General features: G+C 42.0%; 1 protein-coding gene across 1 annotated transcript; it reads right to left on the bottom strand.

Annotated features, from left to right (window-relative positions):
- Positions 1-948: 948 nt before the first annotated feature.
- Positions 949-24694, bottom strand: LOC110502780 (ectonucleotide pyrophosphatase/phosphodiesterase family member 7). The gene is made up of 6 exons (XM_021581054.3): positions 24194-24694; positions 10989-11134; positions 10196-10828; positions 9736-9979; positions 2579-2696; positions 949-2432 (listed from the first exon to the last, which is right to left on the bottom strand). The coding sequence occupies exons 1-6, from the start codon at positions 24465-24467 to the stop codon at positions 2372-2374; spliced, it is 1476 nt and encodes a 491-aa protein (XP_021436729.3). The 5' UTR covers positions 24468-24694; the 3' UTR covers positions 949-2371.
- Positions 24695-25010: the final 316 nt, after the last annotated feature.

Genomic DNA, 25010 nt, shown 5'->3' with positions numbered 1-25010 from the left:
TTCTGGTCTGATGAAGCAAAGATTTAACTATTTGGCCTGAATGCCAAGCGTCACGTCTGGAGGAAACCTGGCACCATCCCTACGGTGAAACATGGTGGTGGAAGCAACGTGCTGTGGGGATGTTTTTCAGTCGCAGGGACTGGTAGATTAGTCAGGATCGAGGCAAAGATGAACGGAGAAAAATACTGAGAGATTCTTGATGAAAACCTGCTCCAGAGTGAAGGTTCACCTTCCAACAGGACAATGCCCCTAAGCACACAGCCAATAAAATGCAGGAGTGGCTTCAGGACATGTCTCTGAATGCCCTTGAGTGGCCCAGCCAGAGCTCGGACATGACCTATAAATAGCTGTGCAGCAACGCTCCCCATCCAACCTGACAGAGTTTGAGAGGACATGCGGAAAAGAAACTCCACAAATACAGGTGTGCAAAGTTTGTAGCGCCATACCCAAGATGACTTGAGGTTGTAATTGCTGCCAAAGGTGCTTCAACAAAGTACTGAGTAAAGGATCTGAATATTTATGTAAATGTGATATTTAAGTTTATTATTAATACGTTTGGAAAAATATGTATATATACAGTGCCTTACAAAAGTATTCACCCCCCTTGGTGTTTTTCCTATTTTGTTGCATTACAACCTGTAATTTAAATAGATTTTTATTTGGATTTCATCTAATGAACATACACAACATAGTCCAAATTGGTGAAGTGAAAAAAAGAACATGTTTAAAAAATACAAATAAAAACTTTCTCAAACTAGACACTAATGTACTTGTCCTCTTGCTCAGTTGTGCACCGGGGCCTCCCACTCCTCTTTCCATTCTGGTTAGAGCCAGTTTGCGCTGTTCTATGACGGGAGTAGTACACAGAGTTGTACGAGATCTCCAGTTTCTTGGCAATTTCTCACATGGAATAGCCTTCATTTCTCATAACAAGAATAGACTGACGAGTTTCAGAAGAAAGGTCTTTATTTCTGGTCATTTTGAGCCTGTAATCGAACCCACAAATGCTGATGCTCCAGATACTCAATTAGTCTAAAGGCGGACAGTTTATTGCTTCTTCAATCAGAACAACAGTTTTCAGCTGTGCCAACATATTTGCAAAAGAGTTTTCTAATGATCAATTAGCCTTTTAAAATTATAAACTTGGATTAGCTAACACAACGTGCCATTGGAACACAGAAGTGATGGTTGCTGATAATGGGCCTCTGTACGCCGATGTAGATATTCCCCCCCCCCCAAAAAAATCTGCCGTTTCCAGCTACAATAGTCATTTACAACATTAACAATGTCTAATCTGTATTTCTGATCAATTTGATGTTATTTTAATGGACAAAAAAATTGCTTTTCTTTCAAAAACAAGGACATTTCTTAGTGACCCCAAACTTTTGAACGGTAGTGTTGTTACTGCAGTCAAAACATGCTGGAACTAAGCCAAAGTGGAGTAACTTCAGTTACTGCTGTTTGCCTTGGTTTCTACTTGTATTTTGTAGTTACTGCAAATTTCACATTCCATTTTTTCTGACTGAACAAAATTGAACCAGGACACATTGTCATAAGAATAAAATACAGATGCTACAGAGCCTGATTTCAGTCTTAAATTCATTTTGACCAAAAGGGTAGTTACTGCATTTAGCCTTTGTAGGGGAGATTAGTGTGTAAGCTTGTAGACTTGGGAGGCTATAGGCTTTTTTCTTGGTGGCAATGTGGCCTTTGGAATATTTTTGTATATACAATACTGTATGTATTTTGGTCACCATTTAGAAATAACAATAATCTGATTGGGCAGCTGCACAGTACAACCAAGGGTATACCTTTAACTCTGAAAGTGTAAAAACATACTATTTTCAGTGAACAGATGAGTCCACTGTACTGGTGTTAAAATAACACTTTTGAAAGTGTTAAATATTTAAATATGCTGCAGTGTTCCCCATTTAACTCAGTGTTCAAAGGAACTCGATTGTGGTGTTTGCATAGCTCTACTGTATAGCTCCAAGTTAAGGTTGCTATCTTCTGGGTACATGCATCCGACACCTGGTCGTATACACATACCTCTCACATTTATGCACACATAAAAATCAGGTTACAGACCATGTAGGCCTTAGACCCCTAGACATAACGAGTGCAGCATAATCAATAAGCTTGTTATTGGTTTTGAAACATATTGTAGGGTTGAACCGGGTGTGGACATGAAGCCAGGGTTAGAGCTAGGATTAGAGTTAGGGTGTTGGCCTTCCTGATACACTGATACAGATGTATATTGCATTGGTATAAAAACAACATTCTGTTTGGTTAAACTAGGATATTAGCACTCAAATCACACAGAAGCCCAATAACTTGTTAAACAAATGACTTCCCACAAAGGTAATGGTTTTCAAAAGGAGGTTTGTTTATCGGACTCTTTTTCATTGAGATCCTCGTGGGTGACTTCAGATCTGTAACAGAAAGTGAGGGCAAGGTAGTAGTCAGTACTACAGACGTGTGGTAGTCACATGTAAAGATGTTGCTGAGACAGATTACAATAGAATAGAATACAATAAAAAGTATTGTCCTCTGAGAAGGACTTTCAAATGTAGCCTACCTCCTGTCCATTTGAGTCCTTTTCAACATGGCATGAGCTGTGGTGACAACAAACACCAGAGCTAATATACCAGCGACCGATGTCAGGCCGATGAAGACTTCCCACTGGATGTCCCTGTCTGGAAAACATTTACAAATGAGTTAGACTATCATAGTGCAGTGAACTGCCAGGAGAAGCAGGACTGAATGCAGTGTGTACCACTGGACACACGTGCGCACGCACGCCTGCCCACACGCACACAAACACAAACTTTAACCTTTTGTAATTTCAGAGTCTTTATGATAAGTTGTGCTATAATCTGTTTGTTGATACATAGCAAATTCTCAGGGTTAAATGAACACTGAAATTGTGAACCCGTATGTATAGACACTGTAAAGTTAACACATTCCTTGGTGTAAAGCTTTATTTCCTAGAGTGCCTTGCCTTTTGAGAGAATTTTTAGAGTTACCACCCATGATTATATTTGTTAGTGACAGAGACATGGTTCTTGCATTCAACCATTTTCAATCCTGTGGACTTCACCAAGTGAGATCCCAAGAGAATGTTTTCATTCAAATTGTATTATAAAACACAATACATATGTCATAAGGCCTCATTTTGAGGGCCTGTGCTCTAAAACATAGCAATGAATTCTGTAAATGTTGAACTAACACTCTTTGGTGTAAAATAACCCCTGTGTTGGTGTTAACAACCAGAGCTTTAACCAAAACCAAGCCCATTATTATCAGACTTCACAAAATGCTCGATAGCAGGTTGTTTTTATGAATGACCTGTTTCAATGTCTACGTTTTTTCATTTACATCAATCAATCAATCTTATGCTTCTCAGATATAAATGACACACATTTTCTTAACTAATCCAATATGTTACTTTTATTTAATTCACCCTTTACTGAAAAGATTGTTCCAGTATATATGCTTTAGGTACTCTCAAATTACAGTTTTCCCAACCCTGGGGTTAATTCTGAATGCGGTTGTGGGTGACAAAAAATTGGATTGGAGGTTTGATATCCCCAATATGGCTTGATTTCAATAGGAATTACACATCACTTTGCAAGCCAGCATACTGTGACAGGTTGTGTGAATAACCCAACATGTTGGGTTGTTCAGATGACTAAAACATGGGGTAATTTAATAATTTAACCATTAACTGGGTTTTTAATTGGTTTCCTTCTGGGTTGACCAAGCAGCAGGGTCTTTTTGAAGGCATGAACGGTCAAAATCATGTTTTTGACATGACCCTAATTGTATTACACCAAAACATGATATTTTCTTATCTAGTGTAAATAAGTATTGCCTTGTAACCAACATTGGAGAAGGTGCGTTTGCGGAGGGGCGTGGTTTATATAGCTAAATAGCTACTCTACTGGTGCCAAAACTTGACTGTGGGGTGTCAACAAATATAACTAAAAGTTTATGCTATTCATCTATGGCACTATTCATTTGTGCCTGATGTTAGATAGTTAGTGGCTAGCTAGGTCTTCAGCCAGCATGGAACAAAAGGGGGGGGTCGTTGAAAAACTCTGAAGTAGTTGTCATGTTAACACATCCCAGAGATAACGTGTAGTGTCGTTTTTTAAGATAAAATCCTTTTTATATTACCAAAAAGTCTGTATAGTTGGCACCATTGATTGGAGTAATCCAGTCATTCAACTTGCAGAGAAAGGAATCCAAAAATCTACCTCTAAACTTTGTTTCAACAAGTCAAAATAAGTTTGTATTAACTCCTCAGACACCTTAAAATGTAATCAAACTATAATATATCTTTCAGAAAGAAGTATGTTCAATAGGAAACCAATTTTAGCAGGTGCGCAACTTCATCGTGTGAAGACACAGATTTTTCAAGACTGTGTTCTCATACAAAAACTCATTTCTTATTTGTTTTTTTAATTCTCATGTACCGAATAAATCGCATGTTGCATTTTATAGCAAGTGTTTCCATGGTATTGCTATGTGCACTCTAGCCAACAGAGCACAGATGGTGGAGATACATAAAAATATCACATTTTCAACTCCAATGATGGTTTTCTCAACAAAACAAATGCATTATATAGCAAGTGTGCACACTTCTGCATTTGCACATGCGCTCTAGATACAGATACATGGCTAGAGTGTACATATAGTCTACGTTATAAGATTACTGTGGACAAAAGAGCAAGATACATTTTTCATTTGTCAAACAGCAGCCAAGCATCAATGATCATGTCACCTGAATAAGACCCTCGATATTTATTAGAAAGGAGCATCAAGCTCATTACCTTGCACTTTCACCACCCTGTGAAGTTCATCATAACTGATTTAATCTGTAAACTGCATGCTTCCCCGACAAGTCGTAGTGGACCACACAACATGTCCACACAACATGTCATCGGGTGACTCCAAGTTCACTTTGATATGAGGGTTATTATATCAATATTTGCTCATAAAAGGGTTTCCTACATAGTTTCTTGCATATTTAATTTTACAGACACAAAATGTTCCCACCTTGTCAAGCGTGTTTTATTTTGTCCTCATTTGGAAATTTTGCCCGAAAAATGTGCTGTTTCCATCAAGTTTATCACATATGTATAGTCACTCCATTGGCCCGACCAACTAGTGCTCCCGCACATTGGCTAACCGGGATATCTGCACTGTGTCCCGCCACCCACCACCCACCAACCAGTTTACACTACTGCTACTCTCTGTTCATCATATATGCATAGTCACTTTAACCATATCTACAAGTACGTACTACCTCAATCAGCCTGACTAAACGGGGTCTGTATGTAGCCTCGATACTTTAATAGCCTCGCCACTGTATAGCCTCACTACTGTTTTTCACTGTTGTTTTTATTTCTTTACTTACCCATTCTTCAACTAATACTGTACCTTTTTTGCACTATAGCTTAGAGCCTGTAAGTAAGCATTTCACTGTAAGGTCTACCTGTTGTATTAGGCGCACGTGACAAATACACTTTTATTTGATTTGATGCCTGTCATGACATTTTTTATTTAACATTACTTGCATAAAAAGGTTGTATGGAGGGCCTGCGGAGTGGCACAGCGGTCAAAGGCACTGCATTGCAGTGCTAGAGGTGTCACTACAGACCCAGATTTGATCCCAGGCTGTGTCGCAGCCGTCCATGACCGGGAGACCCATGAGGCAGCGTACAATTGACCCAGTATCGTCTGGGTTATGGGAGGATTTGGCAGGCTGGTATGTCTTTGTTCCATCGCCCTCTGCGACTCCTTGTTGTGGGCCGGGTGCATGCACGCTGGCTACGGGCACCAGTTGTACGGTGTTTCCTCTGACACATTGGTGTGGCTGGCTTCTGGGTTAAGCAAGCAGTGCGGCGTGTGTTTCAGAGGACACATGGCTCTCGACCTTTGCCTCTCCTAAGTCGGTACAGGCAGCGATGGGACAAGACTGTAACTACCAATTGGTGAGAAAAAGGTAGGATGGAAACCTGGTTAGTGATGCAATTTAAATGTTGTTTGAGTTGGTTTGTGTATCAAATCAAATGTTATTTGTCACATACACATGGTTAGCAGATGTTAATGCGAGTGTAGTGAAATGCTTGTGCTTCTAGTTCCGACAATGCAGTAATAACCAATAAGTAATCTAGCTAACAATTCCAAAACTACTACCTTATAGACACAAGTGTAAGGGGATAAAGAATATGTACATAAAGATATATGAATGACTGATGGTACAGAGCGGCATAGGCAAGATACAGTAGATGGTATTGAGTGCCGTATATACATATGAGATGAGTATGTAAACAAAGTGGCATAGTTAAAGTGGCTAGTGATACATGTATTACATAAAGATGCAGTAGATGATATAGAGTACAGTATATACATATACATATGAGATGAATAATGTAGGGTATGTAAACATTATATTAGGTAGCATTGTTTAAAGTGGCTAGTGATATATTTTACATCATTTCCCATCAATACCCATTATTAAAGTGGCTGGAGTTGAGTCAGTGTGTTGGCAGCAGCCACTCAATGTTAGTGGTGGCTGTTTAACAGTCTGATGGCCTTGAGATAGAAGCTGTTTTTCAGTCTCTCGGTCCCAGCTTTGATGCACCTGTACTGACCTCGCCTTCTGGATGATAACGGGGTGAACAGGCAGTGGCTCGGGTGGTTGTTGTCCTTGATGATCTTTATGGCCTTCCTGTGACATTGGGTGGTGTAGGTGTCCTTTTTTTTCCACCAAATTAGCTTGAGAGGATTTTAGTGCAACACTGCTCACTGCATCCAAGTTTGTTGAGCTATCAGTCAAAGAACTGTCAGTCAAGGTGAGCTCATGAATATAAGTTCCCCGCCCACTCAGTCTGTCTTTTCAAACTTCCTGGTAGTTCGAAGGAAAGCCACGAGATAATTTTTTTTTTTATTTAACTTTGAGCATTTCTAACCCCCAAAAATATTATGATATTTTAGCCACTCAAAAGCCTATTTTAGATGGGAATCAAAATGTCTGTTCGGGACCTTAAATTATAACATATTCACTCAGAATCTCACTTGGTAAAGTACATAGGACTAAATTGGATGTATGCAACAAGGATGTCTCTGTCACTAACAAATGCAGTCATGTGGTAACTCTATAATTCTCATGAAAACCAACGCACTCTGGGAAATATGCAAAAAAGCTTTGCATAAAGCAGTGTGCTAATTCAATAGTGTCTATATGGGTCCACACTTTAGTGTTAATTTAACACTGGGGAATTTGCTGTGTAGGACACAATCACATGGCGATCATCCTGTTAGATTACGTTCTCATATCAAGGCATAAAACAAGATATGTATCTGCAACATTTATTATCAGAATGTTATATAGTTTATCAGATACATCTGCACGGGTTCAAGGTTTAGAACTAGCATTGGAAAGATCGTTATCATGGGATAGGCATTTTGGTAGATCTTACTGATGTCCTGATGTATTCAAAACGTGTTTCTCTATAAAGGCAAAGGTTCAACAACGTGAGATAAGGGTCATATAATTCCCTGGGTAAACCTGAGCAATGGGGTGTAAGAAAAAGACAGCTTATGATTCTGTCCTTGGTCAAGCTTAAATTCATTTCCTCAACATTTAAGCTTTTTGTTGTTGAATATTGATTACTAACCTGTAAACAGTTGATGACAAATAAAAGCTCACTTTCATGTGATCAAAATATGTTTCTCTATTATGAAGTATGATGTAATTCCATTGGTAAACCTACAGTAAAGTATTCGGCCCCCTTGAACTTTGCGACCTTTTGCCACATTTCAGGCTTCAAACATAAAGATATAAAACTGTATTTTTTTGTGAAGAATCAACAACAAGTGGGACAGAATCATGAAGTGGAACGACATTTATTGGATATTTCAAACTTTTTTAACAAATCAAAAACTGAAAAATTGGGCGTGTAAAATTATTCAGCCCCCTTAAGTTAATACTTTGTAGCGCCACCTTTTGCTGCGATTACAGCTGTAAGTCGCTTGGGGTATGTCTCTATCAGTTTTGCACATCGAGAGACTGAATTTTTTTTCCATTCCTCCTTGCAAAACAGCTCGAGCTCAGTGAGGTTGGATGGAGAGCATTTGTGAACAGCAGTTTTCAGTTCTTTCCACAGATTCTCGAATGGATTCAGGTCTGGACTTTGACTTGGCCATTCTAACACCTGGATATGTTTATTTTTGAACCATTCCATTGTAGATTTTGCTTTATGTTTTGGATCATTGTCTTGTTGGAAGACAAATCTCCGGTTGGTGTGTTCATGGTGATGAGCTGTGTTGCTTTTACGCCAAACATAACGTTTTGCATTGTTGCCAAAAAGTTCAATTTTGGTTTCATCTGACCAGAGCACCTTCTTCCACATGTTTGGTGTGTCTCCCAGGTGGCTTGTGGCAAACTTTAAACAACACTTTTTATGGATATCTTGTTTTGGATCATTGTCTTGTCGGAAGACAAATCTCTGTCCCAGTCTCAGGTCTTTTGCAGACCATCAGGTTTTCTTCCAGAATGGTCCTGTATTTGGCTCCATCCATCTTCCCATCAATTTTAACCATCTTCCCTGTCCCTGCTGAAGAAAAGCAGGCCCAAACCATGATGCTGCCACCACCATGTTTGACAGTGGGTATGGTGTGTTCAGGGTGATGAGCTGTGTTGCTTTTACGCCAAACATAACGTTTTACATTGTTGCCAAAAAGTTCAATTTTGGTTTCATCTGACCAGAGCACCTTCTTCCACATGTTTGGTGTGTCTCCCAGGTGGCTTGTGGCAAACTTTAAACTACACTTTTTATGGATATCTTTAAGAAATGGCTTTCTTCTTGCCACTCTTCCATAAAGGCCAGATTTGTGCAATATACGACTGATTGTTGTCCTATGGACAGATTCTCCCACCTCAGCTGTAGATCGCTGCAGTTCATCCAGAGTGATCATGGGCCTCTTGGCTGCATCACTGATCAGTCTTCTCCTTGTATGAGCTGAAAGTTTAGAGGGACGGCCAGGTCTTGGTAGATTTGCAGTGGTCTGATACTCCTTCCATTTCAATATTATCGCTTGCACAGTGCTCCTTGGGATGTTTAAAGCTTGGGAAATCTTTTTGTATCCAAATCCGGTTTTAAACTTCTTCACAACAGTATCTCGGACCTGCCTGGTGTGTTCCTTGTTCTTCATGATGCTCTCTGCGCTTTTAACGGACCTCTGAGACTATCACGGTGCAGGTGCATTTATACGGAGACTTGATTACACACAGGTGGATTGTATTTATCATCATTAGTCATTTAGGTCAACATTGGATCATTCAGAGATCCTCACTGAACTTCTGGAGAGAGTTTGCTGCACTGAAAGTAAAGGGGCTGAATAATTTTGCACGCCCAATTTTTCAGTTTTTGATTTGTTAAAAAAGTTTGAAATATCCAATAAATGTCGTTCCACTTCATGATTGTGTCCCACTTGTTGTTGATTCTTCACAAAAAAATACAGTTTTATATCTTTATGTTTGAAGCCTGAAATGTGGCAAAAGGTCGCAAAGTTCAAAGGGGCCGAATACTTTCGCAAGGCACTGTACTTAATGGGGAATAGGAAAAGTTTATAATTCTGTCCAAGCAGAATTCACATTTTGAATATCCTATGTTGTTCTGCACATAAATGTTCTGTCAATAAATTATAAACGTAAAGACTTACTCTCATAGGATCCCTGGTCCTTCTTGGGAACCAGCATCTGGCGAGTGACCTCCAGGGACCCATCGTTGACCTCCGGTTTAATGCCCAGGAGGTGGCACATCAGCGGATACACGTTGACCGTCTCAAAGGGTCCCACAGCCAGGTTCTTCTGGAAGTCAGGCCCCGCAGCTCTGAAGAACGGCTTCATGTCCATCATCTGGTTATCATAGCCATGCTCTCCCTTGTTGAACTGGACTGGGAAAAACTGTACAGATGATAATGAAAGAGTGCTTATAGGGTTTTAGTGCAGAGATTGCAATGGTTTTTGGTAACAGAACTTCAATGCATGCCATCAAGACAGTATGAAGAGAGTTTGTTCTGACCACATGACCTGATCAGGAAAAATGATGCCCGTCTCCTGAGTAGCGTGTATAAAGAACAACAATATAGTACTGTTAGGACACTGTTTCGGCACACTCACGCCATTGATGACATATCCTTGATCAGCGAAGAGAATCAGGGGCAGGAGGCGAGGGTGGTTACTATAGTGAAGCCTACCAGGCATGTCCTCCTTCTTATACACATGCAGGTGAGGGTGGCCCCCTTTCAGGGCCTGGTACACCTTCTCCAGCATTCCCTCTCTGGGAAGAAGCATTCCTGTTGGTCCATAATCCACCAGTTGGAACTTGATATCCCGGAAGTCAAATCCCGGAATCTCGGACAGGATGATCTCGTCGACCAGGCCATTCCGGAGCACAGTGGTCATTCCGTGATCAGCAGTGATAATGATGTTGAGCCGATCAGAGAGGCCGTGATTCCGGGTGGTATCGCGGATGTATCCCACGGTCCGGTCCACTTGTTGGACCATCTCCTGGCGCTCCGGGGATTCTGGTCCATACTTGTGTCCCGTTCCATCTGGTTCACCGAAGTACAAAGACACAAAGTCTAGGTCCTCCTTGGAGAACCACTGACCAATCACCTTGTCGATATTGATCCTCCAGTCCGTCTCATTGTTGTGCTCATAGAAACGAGGTTCCACCTGGCTGACCTTTACTCTCTCACCTTTGTAGGTGGCGGCCGTGCCGGGGAAGTGGAGGGAGCCTGCCTTCAGACCCTGCATGGCAGAGGAAGGGTGAAAATGATTCTAACCTTATTTATAACGGAGCTGTAATACATTACAATTATACAGTAGCTTCAGACCCACCAAGGGACATAGAAGGAATTAAGAAAGTTATGACAGAGATGATTTGTGTGTTTGTGTGTGTTGCACCCACTTGTCTCTGCGCTGTTATCCAGATGGGCAGACTCCCGTTGTCCCAGTAGGAATCCACAAACTGGGTCATGTAGTACTGTTTCTTCTCCTGGGTCGTAGTGTTGAACCAAATATTGTGGATCACTCCATGGTTTTCTATGTACCGACCTGAGGAACAGAGACAAGCAACAAGCAGGAAGCAGTCCCATGGTTAGAGACCTTATAAGTGGGGCTGTGAATGTGGTGTTGATAGACCTCCATTGTCTTGTTGGCTTATAATAGGCCAATAGGACCATGGACATTCATTCATCTCTTCTGGAGCCGAATGGGTTGCAGAATGGTGTCTGTCTCAAAGTTAATTACAGCCTAATAGTAATCAGACTCTGGCGTTTGTTATATCATAATGTCTTAAAAACAGAATCTTAACTTGCTTTAGCGATATTTTACACTGGGTATAAAAAACATTAGGAACATCTTCCTAATATTGAGCTCCACCCCTTTTGCCCTCAGAACAGCCTAAATTCTTTGGGGCATGGACTCTACAAGGTGTCGAAAGCGTTCCACAGGGACGCTGGTCAATATTCCCTAAAATGTGTTTTTGGCACAAAGAACATTTCAGGTATGCTGAGCTCAAACTTGAAAATTAATAACATTTTCTGCAACTTCCGTCCCTTTTTACTGTGAACACTGAGGCTACCCCCTTTAAGTTACAAGTAGGCTACTGTGGCTATTTGATCATAATGTAGGCCTCCCAGAGTGGCCTACCATAAAAAACTATGGAGAAAAACGCATCACATAACATTTTAACATGGAAATATCTGTTCTATCATTCAGCCTACAGTAGCAGCCCATGCCTGGTGTTCAACACTAACATTCCATGAGACTTTTGAAGAAAAAAAACTGCAGGGATTGAAATTAACCTGTTAATCCACTTGTCCTTCAGTCAAGGAGGTGACTGAAAATGTTGTGTCTGATGCAAAAAACCACTGTACAAAATAGAATTCATTGTTATTCCCATACCATTATTACAGAAAATCAGACAAATTATGTTCTGCCTATTGGCTACTTTATTCAAGACTGCCTTAAAATAAAACAAATTCCCTTTAAGACATAAAAAAGCTCTTTATCTGACTTGCTTTTCAAAGACGGTCCACATTTTGTGCTCTTGTTTGAAGCAACCACTCCCCAATTGTTGACTAGAAATTATCTATAACTGAGCTAATAACTCACTAACTAGCAAAGAATATGAACAAATGTGCACACATGGTTACATGGAGCTCTCACTTTGATCTCAAAACAAGCGCATCTACTTGTGACAGCTCATACTGTAGCCTAAACACAGTCCAGTTCAAAGTGAATGGCACAGATCCATATATGGCAATGACTATCTGCAAATAGGCCGACTGCAGCTCTGATTTGTTATGGCGCACTGGTCTGTGTAGAGTACTGGTCTGTGTAGAATACTAGCCTGAGTCGTGCTTGACGATGCAATAGAATCCTATTCCAATTTAGAGTACAAGCATGAGTCATGCCTTTCAATGCAATAGGATCCAACTCCAATGCGCTCTGCCTACAAGAAAATCTCATGCACAGTAAGTTTTGTATACAAAATAGTTTGTTTTGTTTCGGTATATTACATCGGAAGTGGCTAATATTGCATTGATTTGATCACAATTCCAACAGTAGAGCGAAACGTTGACAGTGTTGACTAAAGGGGAAAACTGTAGAAAGTTGAGTGAATTTCAATTTCGTGCACAGGCTCATATTTCTTCTGCACAGTATTCAGAGGGGAGCTGCGTGTCTATGCGCAGCTTAGAGGGAACATTGATGCTGGCCTATGTTGACTCCAATGCGTCCGAGAGTTGTGTCAAGTTGGCTGGATGTCTTTAACCTGTCTCCTCCCCTTCAGCTACACTGATTGAAGTGGATTTAACAGGTGATATCAATAAGGGATCATAACTTCCACCTGGTCAGTCTATGTCATGGAAAGAGCAGGTGTACTTAATGTTTTGTACTCTCAGTATAGATAGCATTTTGTTTGTGGGTAGAGACGGAAGAAAACAGTTCACAGGCACATCACCATAAGGCCTATTTCACCTGAATAAGAAGCCATTCAGCAATTAGTTTTGCCTTAGAAAATAATTGTGTGTTATTGTGTGTTTCTTAAACGGAAGCAAACAGAATGAAACGTGGAGGTGACCTACCTGAATTTGTCCAATAGAAACTCTATTTTTGCTCTGTTTGCTTCCATTATGGTTCTTAAATGGTAAACGGTTTACGTAAGGAATACACCCCAGGGTTGTGAAGAAGTTGCTTGCGGTTCTCAATGATGCATGCGCATGCTCCATGTAGAAGCGTTGTATTTCGTACTGTCAGCACATCTTAAAAATGAAACATTGTTTCCAATTTTGATAGTAGACTTTTGATGGTAGCTAAACTGTTATGCCAACATTGTTCTCCTTATTTTCTCAAATTACAGATAAAATACTTTTTACGAATGAATGGAAAAAAAATATTTGTATTTAAGGCCTGGTGTGCCTTTGTTTTTTTTAAGAAGGTAAAAGCATCGGTGGACTATAATGTCTCTGTGCATTGTATCTGTGGTATTCAGTTTAGATTTGTTTTTAATTTCAGAACGGTTTCCATCAAACGCTCGTACACTCTGCCTTCTTTTCAGATTGCATAAATCTTTCAGCTTTTAATAAGGATTTGATGCCTGGCTTCCTACACGTGTTGAAAGTAAATTTCATAGCAGAGAATTGTATGATACCGGGTGGCCTTTCCATTTGGGTAACTTGAAGGTGCAGCACTTATGTTGTGAGGAAAATGGAATGAGTGGTCAAAGAGTTTTTGTGTTTGTTAAAAGCAGAGACAACTTCATGCAATGTGGTTTGAAAATGTGTGGTAGGTGGCGAATTATATCTAATTGTAGGCTATTCATAAAGTTAGCTTTTGTGTGCGGCACTGGAAACAGGATACATACACTCTTTACAAGCAATACAGGACAGCATGTCAATATTTGTTGTTATGTGATTAGGGTGAAGTTGGTTATGTAAATTAGCGGTATTTGTGTAACAGTATGTATCCTACCGGTATGTGTACATTGTACATGTGTGTAGCAATAGCCAGGGTTGGGTAGGTTACTTTCAAAATGTAATCCGTTACAGTTACCAGTTAGTTACCTGTCCAAAATTGTAATCAGTAATGTAACTTTTGAATTATTAATATTTTTTATTTTACCTTTATTTAACAAGGCAAGTCAGTTAAGAACAAATTCTTATTAACAATGACGGCCTATCAAAAGGCCTCCTGCGAGGCCATTAAAAATTAAAAATAAAATAAAAATATAGGACAAAACACACATCATGACAAGAGAGACACCACAAAACTACATAAAGAGAGACCTGAGATGACAACATAGCATGACAGCAACACAACATGACAACAACATGGTAGCAACACAACATGGCAGCAGAACAACATGGTAGCAGCACAAAACATGGCACAAACATTATTGGGCACAGACAACAGCACAAAGGGCAAGAAGGTAGAGACAACAATACATCAGTCGAAGCAGCTACAACTATCCACGATTGTGTCCATGATTGAGTCTTTGAATGAAAAGATGGAGATAAAACGGTGCAGTTTGGGTGTTTTTTGTAGCTAGTTCAAGTCCCTAGCAGCAGCGAACTGAAAAGAGGAGCGACCAAGGGATGATATGCTTTGGGGATCTTTATCAGAATGTGACTGGCAGAATGGGTGTTGTATGTGGAGGATGAGGGCTGCAGTTGGTATGTCAGATAGGGGGGAGTGAGGCCTAAAAGGGTTTTATAAATAAGCATCAACCTCTCGAAAGCACCCTTACCTGCCTTTCTATAAATTACTTCTCCGTAATCTAGCATGGGTAGTGTCGTGTATTTGGCATCATTAAAGGTGAAGACTGTTATTTTATCAAATCAATTCTCTGTAATTATTGTTACGTGATTAAGCTAATCATGTACATTTAATTAACTAGGAAGTCAGGGCACCACGATGCCCTCAATCTCAAACAAAATATCAAGGAAACCACCAGGTACAACCCAAAATCCGTAAACATGGGCACCCTCATAGATATTATCCTGACCAACCTGCCCTCCAAATACACCACTGCTGTTTTCAATCAGGATCTCAGCCATCACTGCCTCATTGCCTGCATCCGCTATGGGTCCGCGGTCAAACGACCTCCACTCATCACTGTCAAACACTCCCTAAAACACTTCTACGAGCAGGCCTTTCTAATCGACCTGGCCCGGGTATCCTGGAAGGATATTGACCTCATCCCGTCAGTCGAGGATGCCTGATCATTCTTTAAAAGTAATTTCCTCACCATCATAAATAAGCATGCCCCTTTCAAAAAATGTAGAACTAAGAACAGATATAGCCCTTGGTTCACTCCAGACCTGACTGCCCTTGACCAGCACAAAAACAACCTGTGGCGGACTGCAATAGCATCGAATAGTCCCCGCGATAAGCAACTGTTCAGGGAAGTCAGGAACCAATACACGCAGTCCGTCAGGAACCAATACACGCAGTCCGTCAGGAAAGCAAAGCTTTCTCAAACAGAAATTTGCATCCTGTAGCTCTGACTCCAAAAAGTTTTGGGACACTGAAAAGTCCATGGAGAACAAGAGAGCACATCCTCCCAGCTGCCCACTGCACTGAGGCTAGGTAACACGGTCCCCATCGATAAAACCATGATAATCTAAAAATTCAATAAGCATTTCTCTACGGCTGGCCATGCTTTCCTCCTGGCTACCCCAGCCCTTGCCAACAGCTCCGCACCCCCCGCAGCTACTTGCCCGAGCCTCCCCAGCTTCTCCTTCACCCAAATCCAGATAGCAGATGTTCTGAAAGAGCTGCAAAACCTGGACCCGTACAAATCAGCTGGGCTAAACAATCTGGACCCTCTCTTTCTAAAATTATCTGCAGCAATTGTTGCAACCCCTATTACTAGCCTGTTCAACCTCTCTTTCATATTGTCCAAGATCCCTAAAGATTGGAAAGCTGCCGCGGTCATCTCCCTCTTCAAAGGGGGTGACACTCTAGACCCAAACTGTTATAGACCTATATCCATCCTGCCTTGCCTTTCTAAAGTCTTCGAAAGCCAAGTCAATGAAAGAATCACTGACCATTTCGAATCCCACCGTACCTTCTCCGCTGTGCAATCAGGTTTCCGAGCTGGTCATGGGTGCACCTCAGCTACGCTTGAGGTACTAAACGATATCATAACCGCCATCGATAAAAGACAGTACCGTGCAGCCGTCTTCATTGACCATGCCAAGGCTTTCACCACATTCTTATTGGCAGACTCAATAGCCTTGGTTTCTCAAGTGACTGCCTCGCCTGGTTCAGTAACTACTTCGCAGACAGTTCAGTGTGTCAAATCGGAGGGCCTGTTGTCCGGACCTCTGGCATACTCTATGGGGGTGCCACAGGGTTCAATTCTGGGGCTGACTCTTTTCTCTGTATATATCAACGATGTCGCTCTTGCTGCAGGTGATTCCCTGCTCCACTTCTACGCAGACGACACCATTCTGTATACAGTACATCTGGCCCTTCTTGGACACTGTGTTAACTAACCTCCAAACGAGCTTCAATACCATACAACACTCCTTCCGTGGCCTCCAACTGCTCTTAAACTCTAGTAAAACCAAATGCATGCTTTTCAACTGTTTGCTGCCCGCACCTGCCCGCCCGACCAGCATCACTACTCTGGACGGTTCTGACCCAGAATATGTGGACAACTACAAATACCTAGGTCTCTGGCTAGACTGTAAACTCTCCTTCCAGACTAATATCAAACATCTCCAATCCAAAATCAAATCTAGAATCGGCTTTCTATTTTGCAACAAAGCCTTCTTCACTCACGCCGCCAAACTTACCCTAGTAAAACTGACTATCAATCCAAAATCAAATCAAAAATCAAATCAAATTTATTACTCAGCAAACTGGATGCAGTCTATCACAGTGCCTTGCATTTTGTCACCAAAGCCCCTTATAGCACCCACCACTGCGACCTGTGTGCTCTAGTCGGCTGGCCCTCGCTACATATTCGTCACCAGACCCACTGGCTCCAGGTCATCTATAAGTCTATGCTAGGTAAAGCTCCGCCTTACCTCAACTCACTGGTCACGATAACAACACCCACCCGAGCACACGCTCCAGCAGGTGTATCTCACTGGTCATCCACAAAACCAGCACGTCCTTTGGCCGTCTTTCCTTCCAGTTCTCTGCTGCCAGTGACTGGAACGAATTTCAAAAATCGCTGAAGCTGGAGACTTGCATTTCCCTCACTAACTTTAAACATGAGCTATCTGAGCAGCTGACTGATCAATGCAGCTGTACATAGTCCATCTGTAAATAGCTCACCCATTCTACCTACCTCATCCCCATATTGTTTTTATTTACTTTTCTGCTCTTTTGCACACCAGTATTACTACTTGCACATCATCATCTGCTCATCTATCAATCCAGTGTTAACCTGCTAAATTGTAATTACTTCGCTACTATGGCCTATTTATTGCCTTACCTCCTCACGCCATTTGCACACACTGTATATAGACGTTCTTTTTTTCTATTGTGTTATCGACTGTACGCTTGTTTATTCCATGTGTAACTCTGTGTTGTTGTTTGTCACACTGCTTTGCTTTATCTTGGCCAGGTCGCAGTTGTAAATGAGAACCTGTTCTCAACTAGCTTACCTGGTTAAGTAAAGGTGAAATGTAAAAAAATAAAAGGGCAGGACATGAGACGGGAGTAGAAATTAACGTCGGCATGTTTAATGCGTTTCACAGGAAGAAAATTCCAAGCATTTCAACGTAGGTAAGCATGGGGGGTTACAGGTGCCCTAAAGGGACTAAACTAGAATATTAATACACAATGTATTGCTCCCCATTTACTTTTGATGACTCATAAGGAAAAAGTAAATATTCACTGTTTAGCCTATTGTTTTCTTTTTGACAGTTCTCTTAATATAAATAAATGAACTTTTCAGAATAACCTTTTCTAAACTAGGGAAAGAGGGTTCCCAGACTTAAGTCTTAGTCTGAACTAAATAGTCAACCTGTCAGGGGTAATGGGTACGTAATACAGGTGAGTCTACAGTCACATTGTCTCTGAGGCTGAGTGGTTATGGTGTATGCCCAGACTGAGGTGCAACAGTACCCTGAGTAGACACTCTGGCTGGTTCAGGTGAATCTGGAGCACGTTCCACATTTGTAGGTTGCTGCAGTGGATGTTCAGGTGATGGTTCATAGTCATGGTAGGTCTCCAGTAGCTGATCTTGATTTGTCACTTGACAGGAGTCGTCTCTGAGGTTGGTTCCTGGCAACAGTTGATCCACATATCTCCTCCAGATTATGTTTTCCAGTGTGTGAACTATGTCGGACACAGGCCCTGTGTGTGCAACCACTGTGGCTGGTATCCACTTTGGACATTTGCAGTAGTTCCGAGCAAGAACTCTCTCTCCAGCTATAAAGCTTCTGTCTTTTGCTTTGCTGTCTCTCCACCTATGCTCCCTGTTGTGTCTGTACAACCTGTTTAGTCTTTGGAGGTCTCAGGAGGTCGAGTCACGTGCGAAGCTGTCTTTTCATCATGGCTGACGCGGGTGCCACTTTGGTTGTAGCGTGGGGAGTGTTTCTGTAGGTTAACAGGAAGGTGTTTAGACGCCTATTGAGGGAGCCGTTCCCTTGTGATGATTTTAAAGTTTGCTTCATTGTTTGGACAAATCTTTCAGCGAGGCCGTTCATTGCAGGGTGAATCGGTGCTGACTTGATGTGCTGAATTTCATTTGCTTCCATGAATGACAGAAACTCTTCAGACACCAGTTGGGGGCCATTATCGCTAACGAGTTGCATTGGCAAGCCGAAGCGACTGAAGATTGACCGTAGCTCTTCGATGGTTCTCTCCGCTGAGGTTCTCTTCATCACTGTGACCTCAGGCAATTTGCTGTGTGCGTCAACCACAACTAAGAACATACGATTCTCCAGTGGGCCTGCATAGTCTATGTGGACTCGCTGCCAAGGCTCCTCTGGGAAGTCCCACGGGTGTAGTGGTGCTAGCTGTGGCATGTTCCTCATCTTTTGACATGCAGAACATGACTTGACCTTGTCTTCGATTGCTGCGTCCAAACCTGGCCACCAAAAGTAGCTGCATGCAATCTCCTTCATTCGCACCATGCCACAGTGCCCTGAATGGAGTTCTTCAAGCACCTGCCTTCTCAGTGGCGGCGGTATGATGACTCGACAACCCCATAGCAAGCATCCAAACTGAACTGTGAGCTCGTTTCTCCTCACTAGGTAAGGTTGTAGGCTGTCCGACAGCTTAATTTCCACGAGTGACAATGTCCACGACCTCAGACATCACTAGATCAGTGTGGGTGAACTTTTTTACTTGGTCAGATGTAACTGGGGCATTCGTCACTTCCTTGAAGTAGAAGATTTCAGCCAAGGAGTGCTCAGTGTGTGCAACAGGTAAGGAAAGCCTTGAGAGGCTGTCTGCATTGCAGTGCTGCTCAGACCTTCTGTACTTGATTGCATACTGGTGAGCAGATAACAATAATGCCCATCGCTGCATGCGGCTGGCTGCAAACAACGGAATGCTGGTGTGGGGACCAAAGATGGAGGTGAGGGGTCTATGGTCCGTCAGCAGTGTGAATCGTCAGCCAAACAGAAACTGATGAAATGTCTTAACTACAAACACAATGGTGAGTGCTTCATGCTCTATCTGTGCATAATTGCTCTCGGCTTTACTTAAGGTCCGTGATGCAAAAGCAATTGGCCTTTCTTCACCCGATGGCATGATTTGTGAGACAACCGCACCAACGCCATAAGGCGATGCATCACATGCCAACTGTAATGGAAAGTTGGGGTTGAAGTGGGTTAAGGCCTCTGACTGAGCTAAGGCTGTTTTCACTTGAAGGCCTCCTCACATCTGTCTGTCCACTTCCACTGTTTGGTTTTGTTCAAAAGTTCATGCAGTGGCTTTAACATGTTAGCTAGGTTTGGCACAAACTTTGCGTAGTATGTCAGTAGTCCTAAGAATGATCTCAGCTGACTCACGTTCTGTGGGGATGTAGTTTCCGCAACGGCCTTCACCTTCGATGGCACCTTGTGGAGCCCCGAACTGTTGATGATGTGGCCCAGGTACTCAACAAAGGGCCGGAAAAACTTGCATTTGTCTTTCCGGACCCCCAGACCGTACTCTTTCAATCTCTGTAGTGTAGCGTTCAGGTTTCTCATGTGCTCCTACGAGTCTTTGCCGGTGATGAGTAGATCATCGAGATAACAATGGACCACAGTAAGCCCGCTCAGTATCTGGTCCATAGCTCTCTGAAACAAGGCCGGAGCTGAGGTGATTCCAAAAGGAAGCCTCCGGTACCTGTACAGTCCTTTGTGAGTCACCATGATCAACAGTTCTTGTGACTCTTGGTCCACATGCATCTGTAGATAGACTTATGTCAGGCCTATCTTACTGAATTTATGTCCTCCAGCTAAACCAGAAAATAGGTTGTGAATGAGGGGTAGTGGATATTTTTCAGCAGCCAAGACTGGGTTAATGGTGACTGAAATCACCACAGAGTGATCCATCTTTTTTTATGACTGGAACAGCGGGTGTAGCCCATTCACTAACATTCACTGGATCCAATACCCCATTCTCAACTAGTCAGTTTAGCTCAATTTCAACTTTTGGTTTTATGGCGTATGGGACAGGTCTAGCTTTGAAGCATTTTGGCTTGCTGTCTGGTTTCACGGTCAGTTTAACTGTTATGTCCTTCATACTGCCAAGGTCTCCTTTGAACACATCCGCGTGTTTCCTCAATATCCCTTGTAGGTTTGTGTCCTCTTTTGCAACCATGTGAATTTCCTGCCAGTTTAGTTTGATATTTTCCAGCCATGTGCGTCTTAGCAATGCTGGATGGTTGCCTTTCACAATGTAGAATGGTAGCTTTACCTTCTGTTTGTTGAGCTCCACAATAACGCTTCCTCTCACTGGAACAATCTTACCGGTGTATGTTTTCAGTGTCATCTTTGTGGGCTGTGGTGTGAGGTGATGTAGTTTCTGCTTGTATACAGCCTCAGACAGCAAAGATATGGCTACTCCAGTGTCCACTTGCATCCGTACTGCGTTTCCATCCAGTAGCGATGTCACCCAGTTCCCGTATCCATTGTCTGAAATTGACATAACATGCAAAGATTCTTCCCCTTCAGACAGGGTATCACTTTGTTCATCCTCTGTGTGCTCCATTTTATGACCTTTCTTTTTGTACTCCCTGAAGTCGCTTTTCCTTTGTTCAGTAAGTTTCTTTGATTGTCTCTTTTTGTTTTTACATGCACGTTCGATTTGACCCTTTTTTCCACAACTTCTGCAGTCTAAGTCTTTGCACCAACACTCTTCTGCTTGGTGACCTGGTTTCCCACAGCGATAGCATGGCTTGCCACCTCCTGCCTTGTTTTTTAACTCGGTAGACACCTTGTGCACTTGGGTCGATGCACTTAGCTGTTGTGCGTCTCTGGAATGTTAAGTTACTCTCAGTCAAAAGGCGTTTCTGAATTGCCTCGCTGCTCATGCCGCACACTAACCGATCAAGTATAGTGTCACTCATCGTTCGCCCAAATTCAGTGTTCAGATAACTGTTTCAATACAGCCACAAACTGAGAGATTGATTCCCCCTCCTCTTGATTTATTTTATGAAACCTGAATCTCTGCGATTATCAGTGGTTTGGAGAATAATGTCCTTTTAAGGTAGCCACAATTTCATCATATGATTTATCACCAGGTTTTTCAGGTGTTACTAGGCTGCGCAGTAGATTGATGTTTTTCCTCCCAAAACAGTCAAAACTGTTGGCACAACGACTTCTGCTTTAATTCCATTTGCCAACACAAAGTACTCAAAACGTTCTGTGCAAATCAAATCAAATCAAATTTTATTTGTCACATACACATGGTTAGCAGATGTTAATGCGAGTGTAGCGAAATGCTTGTGCTTCTAGTTCCGACAATGCAGTAATAACCAACAAGTAATCTAACTAACAATTCCAAAACTACTGTCTTGTACACAGTGTAAGGGGATAAAGAATATGTACATAAGGATATATGAATGAGTGATGGTACAGAGCAGCATAGGCAAGATATAGTAGATGGTATCGAGTACAGTATATACATATGAGATGAGTATGTAAACAAAGTGGCATAGTTAAAGTGACTAGTGATACATGTATTACATAAGGATACAGTCGATGATATAGAGTACAGTATATACGTATGCCTATGAGATGAATAATGTAGGGTAAGTAACATTATATAAGGTAGCATTGTTTAAAGTGGCTAGTGATATATTTACATCATTTCCCATCAATTCCCATTATTAAAGTGGCTGGAGTTGAGTCAGTGTCAGTGTGTTGGCAGCAGCCACTCAATGTTAGTGGTGGCTGTTTAACAGTCTGATGGCCTTGAGATAGAAGCTGTTTTTCAGTCTCTCGGTCCCAGCTTTGATGCACCTGTACTGACCTCGCCTTCTGGATGATAGCGGGGTGAACAGGCAGTGGCTCGGGTGGTTGATGTCCTTGATGATCTTTATGGCCTTCCTGTGACATCGGGTGGTGTAGGTGTCCTGGAGGGCAGGTAGTTTGCCCCCGGTGATGCGTTGTGCAGACCTCACCACCCTCTGGAGAGCCTTACGGTTGAGGGCGGAGCAGTTGCCATACAGCCCGCCAGGATGCTCTCGATTGTGCATCTGTAGAAGTTTGTGAGAACTGTGGAACTCCATTGTTCCACAGATTCAACAAATGTTCATATATTTCCAACCAATGCAGACATTTTAGATTTATTTTTGTTTCTTACACTTTTCAGACGGTCCCTTACTCCCATACCCTTGTTTTAGTATTTTAACTCACGATGACTTCACTTTCTCCCTCAGCGAAACTCTTCCTATCCCTCGAGGCTCTCGTTGCTGTGACATCAAAAGCGAACTAGCTTCACTTGACTGGCTAGCTCCATGTTTTGTTTGCGTCTTTCTACAGCAGAAGAAATTACGAATTTAACTCAGACTTTCTGCCGAAGATAATGAGCACAAATGTGAGAACGTTTCTTCCTCGTCGCCAGTTTTGTTGTATAGCACACTGTATTACTTTTACAACTAAAATAAGGACAGGACATGAGACGGGAGGAGAAATTAACGTCGGCATTGTTTAATGCGTTCCACATGAAGAACATTCCAAGCATTTCAATGTAGGTAAGCAAGGGGGTTACAGGTGCCCTAAAGGGACACAAGTACTACATATAATGAATGATATGATAAAATTAGATCTTTACATCTTTGTCATTTTTAAGTCCAAAAATCGATGTACAGTGGCAACTACAGATTGCCCCTTTAACTCTATCAAACGTGTGCGAGTTTGAGCATGTGTCCATTAGGCCTATGGATTTTTAAAAAAATCAGCATGAATTAGATTGAGCAATAAAAGCCTGATTTCTAATCCATATAGGCTGGGAACCGCACTATGCAGCTGTTTAAAGAGCGCATTTTTCACTCGCTGTCCACTGGTTTCAAAAACAATGATTGATAGGCAGCTTAAACTTCTTGATTTCAACCATTATTTGATTCAAATACACATTTAGATATCTGAACAGTCATCCACAACAACCACAATCCGTATGGCGCAAATAGCTAAATGAGAGAGCAACAGTGTGACTCACGTCAATGCGCTATATAGATATCCGTATCGCTGTAAACTACACCATTGCTCTCATCCTTACCTGCAAGCGTTTATTGAAATTGGATAAAATTTGGATGACGACAGCAGTCGCACCATTGGAAGACATAGTTTGGACTGTACAGCAGCCTACAAAAGCCTATTCCTGCTCTTTTCCCGCAATCCATCAAACACATTTGGTGGCTCATCATAGCGGTCTCTGACTTGTGGGCAGACATGCTCAGGTGGAACTAACTTAAATTTGCGCCTTTTTTCAATGCTGATTTGAATGTTATTGACAAAACAGAGAAGTCTCAAATATTTTTTTCGTGAACATCCTTTCTGAATTAAAAGTCATCCTTGATGTAATCATCTAGTTTAAAAAATATATCTGTAATCGGATTACAATATTTTAGCTGGTAATGTAACCGATTACAGTTACCGTTTTTTTTGTAAACATGTAATTCATTACTCCCCAACCCTGGTAATAGTTTACCTGTGAGCAGGGTGAAGTGTGTGGGGCTGGTGATGGTGAGGTAGGGGGGTGTGACGTAGGCAGCCCTGACGCCGTCCCGGCCCATCGCGTCCAAGTGAGGGGTGTCCACGTCCCTGTCATAGTCCCAACGGAACCCATCGAATGAGATGAGCAGCAGCTTGTTGTTTCTGGAGCTCCTGTGGGGAGAATCCACTCCAGGGAAGGAGCCTTGGTGTGGGGCAGCCAGAGATGGAGAGAGGGCCAGTAGGCTGAGGAGACTTAGTCTTAGCAGCATGTCTTGTGCTTCACGGTCACCTCGGGATCACAGTCAATGGTGATATGTCCCACAATAACCCACAAAATGTCCAAAACACTTTGTAGTCACACCAGAGTCCAAGCAAAACTACTCTGAGCACCACCACTACTGACTGACAGACTCTGTCCTGTAGCTTCCTACCCTTCAACTGACTGTGTTCAATCACACTCTGATACACTTCATACCTACCGAGATAAAGAGCGAACACCGTCACTGCATGCTGTGAGAGATAAAATAATATCTTATCTCTCTCACCCTATCGCTATCAGAGCATAAATCCACCTTTTTGAGGTTTATTATACAGGTCCTGTTCTACAACCTCCTGTCTGATCTTCTCATCACCACTATTACAGTTATATGGTTCATCTAAATTGATCTGAGGTTGTGTGTGTGCTTATATTTTTGAATAGTTGTGTTTTAGTTTAATCATTATAGCCTTCTCTTATGTATGAATTATTTTTATGACCAAAAGTAGGAAACCCTTTTTTAACCTCTATTCCCCACCAGGTGGAGACAGTACTT

The sequence above is a fragment of the Oncorhynchus mykiss genome, chromosome 23 (genome assembly GCF_057628025.1).
Source record: "Oncorhynchus mykiss isolate SJ-2025 chromosome 23, ASM5762802v1, whole genome shotgun sequence".
NCBI lineage: Eukaryota > Metazoa > Chordata > Actinopteri > Salmoniformes > Salmonidae > Oncorhynchus > Oncorhynchus mykiss.
Note: the sequence above shows the minus strand (reverse complement) of the source record. Positions and strands in the feature narration are given on the sequence as shown.